A 12,470-nucleotide genomic window follows, 5' to 3' on the forward strand; every position below is an offset into this window, starting at 1 on the left:
AGAATTCATTCAAGAACAACATGCACTCACTTTCGTGAGCCTACCGCGGCCAGGACTCCCATTTTAATTTTAGTTTTCTCCTCTCTCTCTCTATTTCACTCGCACGTTGCGTGAAGAGTTCCACACCCGCCCTCGCTGCGGCGAGTCCCAGTGAACGCCCATCACAGGCCTGCCCCTGCGGCGTCGGAATGAAATACCAGCGCCGCGAGGATGAAGGCCGCTGTGAGTGGGCCCACAGTGAAGGCGGGGAGGGAACAACAAAAACGGGGGCAGCGAGGGACAACCCAAGTCGGAGGCAGACAATAAAACACGGCCGGTGTGGTGCCCAAACCACACCAACGGAGGAGTGACAGAGCGGGGGAACGACGGGGCAGAGTAAGGCGGCAAGAAACAGCTACAAAAATGCAAAAGCAAAGGCAAACATCACAATTTTAGTCCACACAAGCGCAGTCTGCATGCGAATGATGTGCCACCAACAAGACATCTCCTGCGGCTCGTTGCTCATTCCCCCCTCCCCCCGTTTCCTTCAGCTCATTCACACCTTTTTTCATCCTACTCCCAGAGAAACAGAGACGGGGCCTGCGCGGAGCATAATACTCCGCCCTCTCGCCAATTTGCTGTAACTCAAACATTTTACTCCTCATCGCCCTCGCACACTCTCCTCCGCTGCGGTCGCCGCCTCCGCTTCACACGCGCAGCGGAGGATAGCAACGTAAAAAAAAAAAAAGAAAAACAATAGCACCCAACATCAAACAGAAAAAAAAAAAACACAGTGCGAGGAGCCTTCTGCCACATATGCCGAGAAAAAAAAAGCGCACGCACATAAACAAACTCCGAGGTCTTTCACCTCCAGGCATCCACGTCAAACCGAATACGTGGTTGTCCATCTCTTCATAAAGCGATCCATCTGTATCGCTCTCCCCCCAGCCCCACCGCACTGTTGACTCCTCTCTGCGCGTGCAAGGGAGACGGCATAACGGCATCTGCGTGTCCGTGCATGAACACACCGCCACGAGAGAGGCTGGACAAGGTTGCGAAATAAAAGAAAATAAAAAAAACACAATCCACGGTAGAACTTGTGTTTATGCATGTAGATAAAAATACATATGCTGAAACAGTATGCAAAAGAGAGAAGAGCTGAACGTATGCATACAGGTGCAGAAAGAACAGAAAGAAAATGGCAGTAATAATACTATGGACATGTTCATAACACATTTCCATACAAAGAAAATATATGCGAGTGCGAGCGTGTATGTATGTTTGTTTCAAGAAACACGTGTTATACACGCTTCCGTGCTTTCGCCTCCCTCCTACTATATACATGGCGCTCCAGAGAAAGGAGTAGGCGAGATAACCCTTCACTTTCCTAATCACCGTAGCTTTATTTATTGATATTCTTCTTGTTGTTGCTTTTTTACTTGTGCCTCTCTTATTCCCTGCAGTGAGCTTCACTCGGGACAGAGGCGCGCCCAAGGCGCTCCAAGAGGGCCGCAGAGCGGAGAACTGAAAAACAGGAGTGTTTTCAGCGAAATGCACATTGGGCGACGCGTTCCGGCGACCTCGATTTACAGTCCCGCCATATGCGCAACTTCAATTCGCTTCCGGCTGTGGAAAGCAGCGAACCGTCAGGAGAGAGTGCCATGTAGAGCGACGCAATGTTTAGGCCGCAAAGCCCGCCCAATCGCTCAAACGATGCACCGCCATCTTTCAGTCGAAACAGTTGCAGCAGACTCACCCCTTCTGTGGAGTCAGAAGGTGGAGAGCGCATGTGTGGCAAAGCCGGCGGTGCCCCTGCCGCCTCCATACCAAGAAACAAATGATGCCCCTGTACCGAAGCGTTTCCCGATGCAATGCCGCCTGCACGGCTACCGTGGATGCGGTGATGGCTTTGCTGTGTAAACCAGATGGGGTCGTGCCGATCGACGTATGAGACATGATGAATTTCTTCTTCTTCACCGGAGGAGTCGGAGAAACCCCAGCTGTTGAAGTTTCCCAAGCGGCTGTCATTGGCATCATACACGTTAATGTTCACGCTGCCGTCTGTAGCGGGCGCGGCCTCACTCTCCTCTGCGTGGCGTACATGCCCCACTTCGACGTCGGAGGCATCAACAGATACAATGATCTCCTCAGATGTGTCACTGCTCACGATAGCCAAAATTGGGGCTGGCAGGCAATACATCGCCTTGTGGCAGCGACTGCCGACACAGTAAGCAGAGAGAACAGATCCATCGCTTCCACCGCCGTAAATAAGGACGGAGTGCAGGAAGTCAAACTTGCCGCCACTGCTGGGAATATGGTGTGTCTCCACCGCAGAATCATTTGAAGTGTTAAACGGAAGCGTCCACCAGCAGAAGGCACGAACAGGTTGTGAAGCCCCAGAAAAAACAACTCGGCACCTCGTCCGATTTCCTGGACCCATACTATTCGTTTGGTAAACAAAGAGGCTATCGGTTGTTCCAACGGCAATGTGCTCCCCATCAGGCGCGACCTCCACCTTGTATATGGGTGCTCCGATAGTCACGGAATATTCGACTGGAAACGACTTGTAGGTGAACAAACCCCGATCCATAACTTCAGTTGAGGTATGCCAAGAGACAGATCCATCGCGGAGGTTGCGAACAGTTAAGGTCCCATCCATGCAGCCCGAGTACAAAACATGTCCCACAACGTGCAAGGTGCTAACGTGAGACATGGAACCCTTAAAGAAGGTCTGATTTCTTTCTTCCGCCATGACACCAGGCGGCATAGTCTGAGATCCACTCCACCCAATAGAAACACCGTCACCCACGTGGTACTTTAACACCACAATGGCCCCATCACTCATACCAATTGCCAAGTAGAGGTCACCCACCTCAGTAGGCCGCCTAGAAGAGGTGACGGCGGTTACAAGGGTAGATCCAGCTGGAGTTTCAAAGAGAAGACACGCTTCTACGGACTCTTGCCACAGATACACACTTCGTTGCAGCGCAACGACAGCACCCATATAACCCCAGCTTAGTGGACTAAAAGTTGGGCGACCCTGAGAATCACACAAGGATAATCCTTCAGCAGCAAGAACGCGACAACATCTTTTTAGTTTTAGATGCTGTGCCACATGATGTGAATAGAACACACTCCTTCGCGAAACTGGGCTTACACCCTGTAAAGCTGCAACATTGCCTGTATGACCCCCCGGAGACTCTGCCTGCAAAATGTGATTTTCATTTCTTACAGGAGTACGCAGTTGAGGCGAAGAAGCTGAATGGAAGTTCGCATTGCGCCCCGGATTGGGGCTTGTCGTGACGGCGCCGACCGCGTCGCTGCCCCTAGGCCCATATCCAAGGGAAGCTACTCCGACGCTGTTGCGGACAGGCGTTGTCCAGTGAGCATCGCCACGCTGAGTCCAGTTATACGGGCTGCCGATGCTGGGGCTAACCTCAACAGCGGATGTTCGAAGCTCCTGAGAGCGCATGCCACACTTCCTCGACAACCCTGGCGGGGTACGACAGTCGTCCCCGACATCAAGGTGCGCGGTTGACGCAGGCATGGGTGAAGAAACGGCTGATGTGGTCCCATGATACGACTGGAAACGTATCCTAACGCCATCGATGCGGTTTTTTACGGGCGTCGAGGGTGGCGTGTGAAACCCATCGTGTGGTTCTTCGTCTGTCTGTGTCAGGAAGTCAGCGTTGCGCATTGACGGTTGCGGTCGCCCGCCCTTCTCCGGCGTCTTTGCCTCTCGGTTCATAGGGCCTGGGGGAACCAGGTGGCTGCCGCCTCCATCCAACTCCAGGCGCGGGAATTTAGAGGCATGCTCTTTGTTGTCAAACTGCATGAGGCCGCCTCCACCAAGTCCCATTTTGGACGCAAGTGTCCTGCGGTAACGCGCCTCTGCCCCACTGTCTGCCGCGTGCGTACAAGTGTCATGTGGGTCGTGAAGGAATTTCTTGGAGTCAGCGATGCCAATAAAGCGATCCTCCACCGTCTGCGGCTGTTTGAAGATCGTGTCGGCGGAGAAGCCACTTTCCCAGCGATCTGTGGAGTACGTGCACGAGGGCGAAAAGAAGCCAGTCATCGTATCTTTTCGCATCAGCAGGCGTAATGAACACTGCGCGGGTCAGAGCCAGAATTACAGCAACGGCTTCGTTGCCGCGCAGCGCGTGCGCAAGAGCGAGGGACGAAAAGAAAAGAAAAGAAAAAATTAAGCACGTAGTGTCAACACTACTGGACTTCAAAAGAAGACAACGGATGGGTGGTCGTAAGTTGTTTAAAAGTAACACAATCGACCCAACGAGTTGTCCTTGTCTATGAGTTGTATATATCTATCTTCTGCAGCAAAAGGCTTACCCAATGACTATCCCTCCGGCCGTATTTGTTGGCTTCGGGGTTTGTTTGCTGGGACCTCCTACCTTTGCAGTTTATATATATATATATATATTTACTCTTTATTGTACACCGCTTCCCCACGCTTGTTTTATGGGGCTTTATGCAGAGAAATCTAGGTGGCGCCGCAGTACAGAAAGGGAGTCCGTTGGGGTGCACCTATAAGAAAAATACACACCAAGCGGAAGGGTTATACTTTCAAGAGCAACAGTATGAAAAAGAAGAAGAAAAAAAAAAGACATACCTGCGCACCCACACGCACAGGGAGGCAGATCCAGAGAGATGGGACTCACAGGTGCACGAATCGACCTTACAAGAGAAAGCACATGATTATTTGTTGTCTGCGAGAGAGAGGGGCCTTGGGAGCAGATTTTTATTTTCCCTACTTCCTTTCCGTTGTACGGACTCGCAGGCTCGTCAAATGCAACCGCTGCCCCCTTTTCACAAAAACAGAGACACACACAGACAGATAAGTAACGTGGTAGTTCCCTCTTCTTCTTGCCCCTTTTCCCTCCTGCTCCAGTCCCACACGAGGACCCTTCGACGTACTCCAGGGCGCTGCTTAAGCTGCGAAGTAGCCCGGCTGCCACCTTCCCGTGAAGGGGGGGAGGATAAAGAGTGGACTTGTTGCTGGCAACGTCAACATTGCCGTCACGTACCAGACAACCACAAGAAGAGCCCCCTGCGAGGCTCAGTCGCAACGAGGCGGCGGTGTACCACGCGATTGTACTAGTTGCCTCGGCGTGGCGGCGGAACAAGAGCCAAGTGGCAAACCACAGCCACGGAAGACCGAAAAATCCTGCGCGGAAGTACCATTTGCAAACGCGTTCCGCCTGCGCCACGGTGAGTGGCTGCCTTGCAAGCATAGGCGGCAGCAGTCGTAACCCTAGTCCTTTCCAGCCACAGCTCCCGCAACTGGAACAGCTCCACCGCGTCAACAGAGCAAGAAGGAAAAGCAAAGCATCGGCCAGTTATGAGATTTACATGAAGAAAGAGGAATTTCTCGTAGTACGGTTGAACCACAAAGACGCGTCGTGCGCACACGCTGAAATGCTGAGTGAGAGTGAGAGAGAGCCACACACACAAACATACGTACAGCAATATTATGTTTCGTTTTCCTTGTTTTTTTTCCACATCCCCTTCATTCTGCTTTGCCACCACGACTTAATACACACACACACACACATATATATACATATATAATTCGGCGTCAAGGTAGGATGTCAGCGAAGCCAATAACGCGGAAAAAGTACATTGCGCAACTACAATACATGAGAAAGATCAAAAGAAAAAGAAGAGAAAAAGCAGGGGAAGGAAAATGTTCGTGTGGTGTGTGCTTATGCGTGCACCCTGGTGCATCTTCGTGCTGCCTCTTTACATTTGGAAGACGAATGACAAGCTCGCAAGAACAAACAAAAACGGCGTCATGTGTGGCTTTCACAGCAAACTTGCAACGGTCAATGAAGGAAAGAAAGCAATAAAAAGCAAACGGAAAAATGCATTCCCTACACACACCCAGGGGAAGAGACACCCAGCTGCCTCTACTCGGAAGCTGGCGACAGTGACGAGGGGATACATGGAAACCGCATTCGCAAGAAGTGTTCATTCGATGGCTTCTGTGCTTCATTCCTTCTGCCTGTCTGCTGTGCCAGCGCGAGTGCCTCTTTTTGGCGTTGTCGCTCTGCGCCTTTAAGACGTGCCAGCGCGGTAACTGCGCCACTTGAGGAAGGTGTCTCCTTCTTCGCCCCTCCCGCAGCCCGCCGCGCGGACAGGGACTCGATTCGCAGTAACTCCCTCTCCTCCTTGTTTGGTTCAACTATCAGTGGATGAGCCGGCCGAGTTGTGAACGGTGCCGTGGGAAAACACGGTGGCAGCTCGCGCCGTCCCTGTTGCTCCAAGAGAAGAGGGGCTGGCGTTTTCTTTTCAACTGAATAAGTTATTACTGGCGGTGGCACTACCTCCGACACAGCCCTGGGTGATATAGCGGGGCGAGGTGATGCATAACTCACAGCGGGCACTACGCTATCGGGTTCAGGAAGAGGTGGCGCTATCAAAGTCGTTGAGAAGTGGACGTTGCGTTGTCGCTCCAGTTTTTGTTGAGCTCCTTGCCGTCCCAGCAGTAGCGGTGCCCGGCGCGTTGGAGTTCCTTCAGCATCGACCCCCTCCTCCTCCTCCTCCACCACAAAAAAGGACCCCTGTTCTGTATCCCAGAATACATACATGGGTCCCTGTCTCTCGCCTAACGGGCGGCCCAACTGCACCCCACGATAGTAGTCAACCACAGTGCCGTGAAACGGGACGACACGCCGCGGACCTCTTCCACCTGCCGCTGCTGCCGTTGCTCTTGCAGCGGCATCTCTGCTTCCCCCAAATGCCTCCACTGCATTGTGAAGACCGAGAGGTTGGTGATATTTCACGTTGGCAATGGGAATAACCTCGTTTTTGAAAATGACGTAGCCATATTGATTGGAAGATAGTGTTGCACACAACTCTCCTGCATCCCGTGCATTCACGGGAACAGGCACATACACCACCTCGTTTCCTGCGTCCCCCTGCCCTTCCCCTGTGGGTTCACACAGATACGGAGAAAAGGCGAGGTTTTTCGCAAAGAATTTCCGCTCAGAGACTGAATCGGCCGTGGAGAGACCCAAGTCACGCAACAGCCTATTAATCGCCCGTGTCAACCATTCCACCGTTTGCTCGTGGGACGAAACCTCGCGAAGTATTCTATCTAGTTCCTCCCCCCTCTTCCCCATACGTGCTGCCTCGGCAAGTTGACGCAACCGTCCACGATGACGAGCACGGTAGGCAATACGCTGCATACGAAGTCGAACAAGAGCCCTAAGTTTATTTTCCTGAGTAAGTGACGGCAAGGAAGTGACGTCTTCTTCATGTTCACTTCGGCTTTTGGAACCAGATGTAAATATAGAAAAATTACTCGGGTCGCCACGCAGTATAGCTGGCAGCATGTCAATTGTTGTTCTTCTCGGGCGCCGATGAGGGGCTTCTTCCCACCTCCGCATTGCTGCCGCCTGCAGTTCGGCAAAGGCTGCCCTTGCGTGTAAGGTCACAGGGTTGTTTTCCCAGAAGCTAATCTGCTCTCGTCGCTGTTGCCGCCGTTGCTGCATCACCAGTTCATGTATTGCCTTATCGCCTGCTTCCTTTGGGACCGACTCCTCCAACGCCCCCGTGGAGGCCGCAACAGTGAAGTAGTCCATCACCACACGTCGCCGGTATGGATCGTCCTCTGCGGTCAGTGCACCGCTCAAGGTGCTACTCACCGTGTCTTCCTCAGCTGCCAAGGCGGCTGCCAGCCTACCCACCTCTTCCACATATGTCTCAAAGAATCCCAGTACAATTCCGACCTTTAACTCAATGGACTCTATCGCATTTTGCAATTCCATCACGTCTTTGAAATGTTGCTCCTGCAACTGTTGCACGGCCCGATAAATTCCAGTGAGATCCTCCAGTAGCGCTTCCCTCACTGGATCCATCGAGGAGGCAGTTGCGCGTAAATCAGACGTCGATAGTCCCCGGCTTTTTCCTCTTTGTCTACTCCAGGCAGCGCTTGGGGTGCGTTGCCGTGCCTCCATCAGCTGTCTTTGCATGAAATGCAACCCACTCGCCTGCTGCCTCCTGTACTTCTCCAATGCGGCTTTCTTTGCGGATATTGCGGTCACCTCGCTTTCGGCCGATGATCCGCTTCCTCTCCTCCGAAGGCGATTCAGCTGCCGGATGTACCGCTCATAATCAAAAATGGCGTCCACGCTGTCATCGCCCAAAAACGGCACGGTCTGTGTTGCCACCCGGGTATGTGAAACTCCCCCATCTGGTGTTGCTTTCACTGCCGAGGTATGTGATTTTTTACCCCTTGTGGTTGGCTTTGCCGCCGCTTTTGGCGTATCTTTCGGGGTTGCCTGGTGTACTACCGTGGCCGGTGCCGCTGCGGCACTTGGCTGTGAGGGGCGTAGCAGCTCTAAGAATAGAGGCGCCGGCTTTCCCGACACTGGACTGGCCGCTGTTTTCTGCGCCGCGGCAGCGCCCTTGGCTGCCACAGCCGACGACGCAACTTCGTGCGCCGCCCCATCCGCCACGGAGCTCTGGGTGTCAGGGGGAGCCACGGCGTCACCGTTTCCACTCGGTGTGGAGCCCTCCGCGGCGGTTTCCGAGAGCGACATATTTCGCGACACTCGTAACGGTTCCACCGCGTCCCCCGCACCCTGCACCCCGCTATCAGGGAGAACGAAGGATGTACCGCGTGATAGAACCTCTTGGGGAGGCAGACACGCGGGCTCGCTCGGCGGCTGGAGGTGGTGTGACCGCCGCCTCCTCCACAAGGCGTCGTGAAGCTGGTACCGCAGCACGAGGACCTCACGGAAGTAACAACGCAACATAAACTGATGCGCCTTGCGGAAGCGCTCCAGGGTCCCCTCCAACTCACGGCATTGCGCTTCGCTCTTGCGCAGTTCCAGCTCAAGATCTCTCGTGCGCTGTTCCAACGCTGCACAGCGCTTCTCCTCCAACGCGAGCTCAACGCCGGGGAGGACGTTTCGGAGCGTATCATCGACAACCCCTCGTACCACGGCTGCACAGACATCCTCTGCGGCCTCGCAGTAGCCTGGTACGAGGGTTCCCAGATGATCCTGGACGCGGAGAACGAGGCGCTGCAGACGTCGCTGCACATCCGCACGGACCTGTGGGTGAACATTGTGAAACAAGAGGAGGCTGTTCACCTCCCGCACCGTACTCTCAACACATAACTGAAATTTGCCCATCGTCAGGCAATGAAGGGCACCGTAATATCCTCGTGAATGCCGCTCTCGGCTTTTGCACCGCGTGCGCCCCTTCCCTTGACCTGGATGAGTTCTTCCAGACGCCTTCCCTGCAAGGCCTTAAAGAAACAAGGACAACAACAGATGTAAAAAGGAGAAAAAAAGTGTGGGAGACGGGTGAGAGAACAGTGGTCGCATAGGAAGTAGACGGCCAGCGCCGTGACAGTGAGAAAAAAAGGGTGGGATGTGGGGAGAGTACTTTTTTAAAGCACCGTAGAATAATAACAAGCCTCATTACCAGCAAAATATATATATCCCAGATGCAGCAACGAGGAAAGTAGTCAACTTGGAAAGCTTCTCTTGGTGCAGCTTAAACGGGAACTTCAACGGCGTCGCCGTGCTTGCGAGGAGAAGGCAACAAAAAAAAGTTACAAGAGAAGACTTTGCATATAATGCAGTTTTGCCTCTTTACGCGCACACGTGTGTATGTCTGTCTATGTGTGAGGAAAGTTTTTCTTTTCTTTTTTTCACTGCACTCCGTCGCTTCGCCCGCGCCCCTCGCCCGCCACACCTCCTCGCTGCGGCAGAGGAGGCACAGTTACAAGGCGCACTTCTTCTGCCTCTCCCGCCACTGCTGTATGCCCCTGGCAAACACGCCTGCCACCATGCCTCTCGGGCAGTACACACTCATCACGCCAATTTTGGAGACACTCTCAACATTGTTCGTTTGGTTGTCGAAAAAGATAAATTGAGAGAAGTCGTCGCTGATGTCAGCGTTTCTTTCTTTTAGCTTGCGAAGAATCGTGCGATGATGACTTGCCTTGTTGGCGGCGTAAATCTCCACAAGGTCCCCAAAAAGTGTGAGCATCGGCACCTGCTTTCCAGAGCTGTCGGTAAAGCGAAAAAGATGTAGGAGCTCCATTGCCCAGCGGGGCTCATCGCACGTGGACGAAAGCGCCAGCGACGTGGAGCTCCATTTCGGATCGGTAAAAAGTTTCTGCAGCAGCTCCCGTGTCTCCCCAAGGAGGCGCACTTTCGTCCCGGCCTTATCAATGGCCGCGTTTGGGTCCTTCGGGTCCGCCTTAAACGGCGCCCCACCACCGCCCCACAACTCAAACATCTCCGGGGCCCATAGTGTTCCGTCTAGGTCAAATACAATAACACGCGGCACACTTTCGTCACTCATCCGTCCTTCTTGTTCCCTCCACTGACAAGCGAAAGCGGGAGAAAAAAAAAGAGGCGCATGCGTGTGCAAAAGCGCACACGCCCATGCAAAGGCATGGTAGCAGGGAGCAATTGCGGGCCACAAAGGACCAATTATGCCGGCCGTCACGTCCGGAGGAAGGTGCCAGCACAACCACCCCCAGCAATAACACACCGTCGATAAATGTCAGGGTGGAAAGCGAGGAAGGAGCAGAGGACGCAAGCAAGGAAGGAAGAGCATCCTCCACTTCCCACGCAACTCTCGCCCCCCCTCCCTCAAACCAGCACGTTTAGTTGTGTGAAAAAAAACCAAACGCACCATAATGCACCTCGAGCGACGCCATGAGTTCTTCTTCAGCACCCCTGTACTCCTCAATAATGGCGCTCACTGATGAAATTTTTTCGGGGTTGTAAATGCCGTAGAAATGCTCCAAACGCTGCCGCAAAGGACGCAGGGTCGCCGTGTCCTTCAAAGAACCGTCGTGGTGACGCTCCCATGGCATGCCGCCACGGATGCGGACGCTGCTCGTCATCTCCGTGCCAAAACAATGTCGTTGCTTTCGTTGTTGGTGGAACTGCTGCTCCCATTCCACGAGAGTTTTCTCCAGCTTTCGCAGCGTCTCACCGCGGCTCGCCTTGTATTGCTCCAAGGAGTGAACAAGCGACTCTACTGTGCCCACAACACGATCGTGTTCCGCCTGCACCCGATCGAACTTGTCTGTTATCTGCCGCAGATGCACCTGCTGCTGCGCCACACACCGCTGCGACTGCTGCAGAATATCCGCGCTGTGCTGCAGAGCAGTTGCAAGTTGCGCATTCTGCTCCCGAAGATTTAACGCCGTACAACGCAACTCATCGTTCATCATCTCGGCCTGCCGCAGTCGTACCTCCAGCGCCTCATCCTCCGCGTCCTCTCCCTGCTGCAGTTCCTCCCGCGTGAGCCGGCTGTGAAAGACGGAAGCCTTTAAAAGTTCAACGTCGCCCAGCCCCTGCCGCATGTCGCGAGTTAACTGTCGCGCCGCATTTGCCAGTGCCTGCACGGAGAGTCTCTCCGCGCTCCCCGCCATCATGGAGGCGCGCTGAATGACAGCGCCCTGCAGCTTTTCCTGCAAGGCACGCATCTCACGTTGCAGCTGTCGTTGCTCACCCCGCGTCGTCATCGCCTCGGTGCGCATGTCGCGCAGTTGAGACTCGACACTACTCGTCAACTCGTCCCGCTCCGCCCGGCAATCGCGTAGTGTTGCGTTTAACTTCGCCAGAAGCTTTTCGCTTAGCAGGGATAGCGTGGCATGCGCCTCAGTCTGCAGGCCAGCACCACCCATCCCTGCCGTGTCGTCGTTGAGATGAGAATTTCCTCCTTGCGGCGAACTAACCGCTGCTGACATGCCGTACAGCAATAAGATAATAATAATAATGTATCCGCTGAGCGGCTGGAATCCCCCCCTCCTTCGCCACTCCTTTCGGTTCTCTCCTCGCGCCGCAGATGTGTGTGTGTGTGTGTGTGTGTGCGTATGGCGCAAGAGGCCACGAGCAGCCGTAGAAGGATTCACCCAACGGCGCGGGTGCCTCAAATAATGCCAGCAAAAAAAAGGCGAAGCGGAAGAGCAGTGAGTTGCAGCGGGCCCACACAACACAAGGCAACTGTGCATAACTACGCACACCGAAAGTTCAACTCGCTAACGCCGCCAGTAGCGACCTCGATTGAATAAACGAATGAACAACACGCGAAGAGAAGACATTAAACCGCCCCAAACTGAAACTGTGGGAGGAAAAAGAGAAACTCCACAAAAGCCAAGCAGGAAGACATTAAGACAAATAGAGATATAGAAAAAAAGAGGTGATGGATGTAGGGATGCATCAAAAGAAGCTTGTCCACCTCACCGGCCCCACACCCTCGTTCCCCATTATATCTTTCCGTTCACTCGTCTTTCGCGCCCCCCGCCCGCATCCTACACCCCCGCCACTCACTCACCTGCCGGCCTGCCGCCGTAACGGAAGGAAGAAGAGGCGGAGCGTCGTTTTTTGTTTGTTTCTTTTTTTTTTACTCTGTGTGTGTGTGTTTTTTTTCCTGGCTCCCTTCGGATTTCTTCTTGCTTCTTTGCGTGTTTATTTTGCCTCTCTCGTATTGTAGTT

At 53.6% G+C, this 12,470-nt stretch overlaps 4 protein-coding genes and 1 pseudogene across 4 annotated transcripts, besides 6 other annotated features; all 5 read right to left on the reverse strand.

Annotated features, from left to right (window-relative positions):
* The first annotated feature begins 714 nt into the window (after positions 1 to 714).
* Positions 715 to 768: a sequence feature (A-rich).
* Positions 769 to 1,036: 268 nt separating this feature from the next.
* Positions 1,037 to 1,064: a sequence feature (A-rich).
* Positions 1,065 to 1,522: 458 nt separating this feature from the next.
* Tco025E_02356 (uncharacterized protein) lies at positions 1,523 to 4,054 on the reverse strand (the record flags this gene model as incomplete). Its single annotated transcript, XM_029369284.1, has 1 exon — positions 1,523 to 4,054. The coding sequence occupies one exon, from the start codon at positions 4,052 to 4,054 to the stop codon at positions 1,523 to 1,525; it is 2,532 nt and encodes an 843-aa protein (XP_029230694.1).
* A 344-nt stretch (positions 4,055 to 4,398) lies between these two features.
* Positions 4,399 to 4,420: a microsatellite.
* A 497-nt stretch (positions 4,421 to 4,917) lies between these two features.
* On the reverse strand, positions 4,918 to 5,228 carry Tco025E_02357 (hypothetical protein; annotated as a pseudogene).
* Positions 5,229 to 5,531: 303 nt separating this feature from the next.
* Positions 5,532 to 5,548: a microsatellite.
* Positions 5,549 to 5,903: 355 nt separating this feature from the next.
* On the reverse strand, positions 5,904 to 9,137 carry Tco025E_02358 (uncharacterized protein; the record flags this gene model as incomplete). The annotated part of the gene is made up of 1 exon (XM_029369285.1): positions 5,904 to 9,137. One exon carries the CDS (start codon positions 9,135 to 9,137, stop codon positions 5,904 to 5,906), a length of 3,234 nt encoding a protein of 1,077 aa, XP_029230695.1.
* A 595-nt stretch (positions 9,138 to 9,732) lies between these two features.
* On the reverse strand, positions 9,733 to 10,320 carry Tco025E_02359 (4-nitrophenylphosphatase; the record flags this gene model as incomplete). The annotated part of the gene is made up of 1 exon (XM_029369286.1): positions 9,733 to 10,320. One exon carries the CDS (start codon positions 10,318 to 10,320, stop codon positions 9,733 to 9,735), a length of 588 nt encoding a protein of 195 aa, XP_029230696.1.
* Positions 10,321 to 10,627: 307 nt separating this feature from the next.
* Tco025E_02360 (uncharacterized protein) lies at positions 10,628 to 11,722 on the reverse strand (the record flags this gene model as incomplete). The annotated part of the gene is made up of 1 exon (XM_029369287.1): positions 10,628 to 11,722. The coding sequence occupies one exon, from the start codon at positions 11,720 to 11,722 to the stop codon at positions 10,628 to 10,630; it is 1,095 nt and encodes a 364-aa protein (XP_029230697.1).
* Positions 11,723 to 11,821: 99 nt separating this feature from the next.
* Positions 11,822 to 11,851: a microsatellite.
* A 504-nt stretch (positions 11,852 to 12,355) lies between these two features.
* Positions 12,356 to 12,404: a microsatellite.
* Positions 12,405 to 12,470: the final 66 nt, after the last annotated feature.

This window comes from Trypanosoma conorhini (assembly GCF_003719485.1).
Source record: "Trypanosoma conorhini strain 025E chromosome Unknown Tco_14.4_contig_00091, whole genome shotgun sequence".
NCBI classification, from domain to species: domain Eukaryota; phylum Euglenozoa; class Kinetoplastea; order Trypanosomatida; family Trypanosomatidae; genus Trypanosoma; species Trypanosoma conorhini.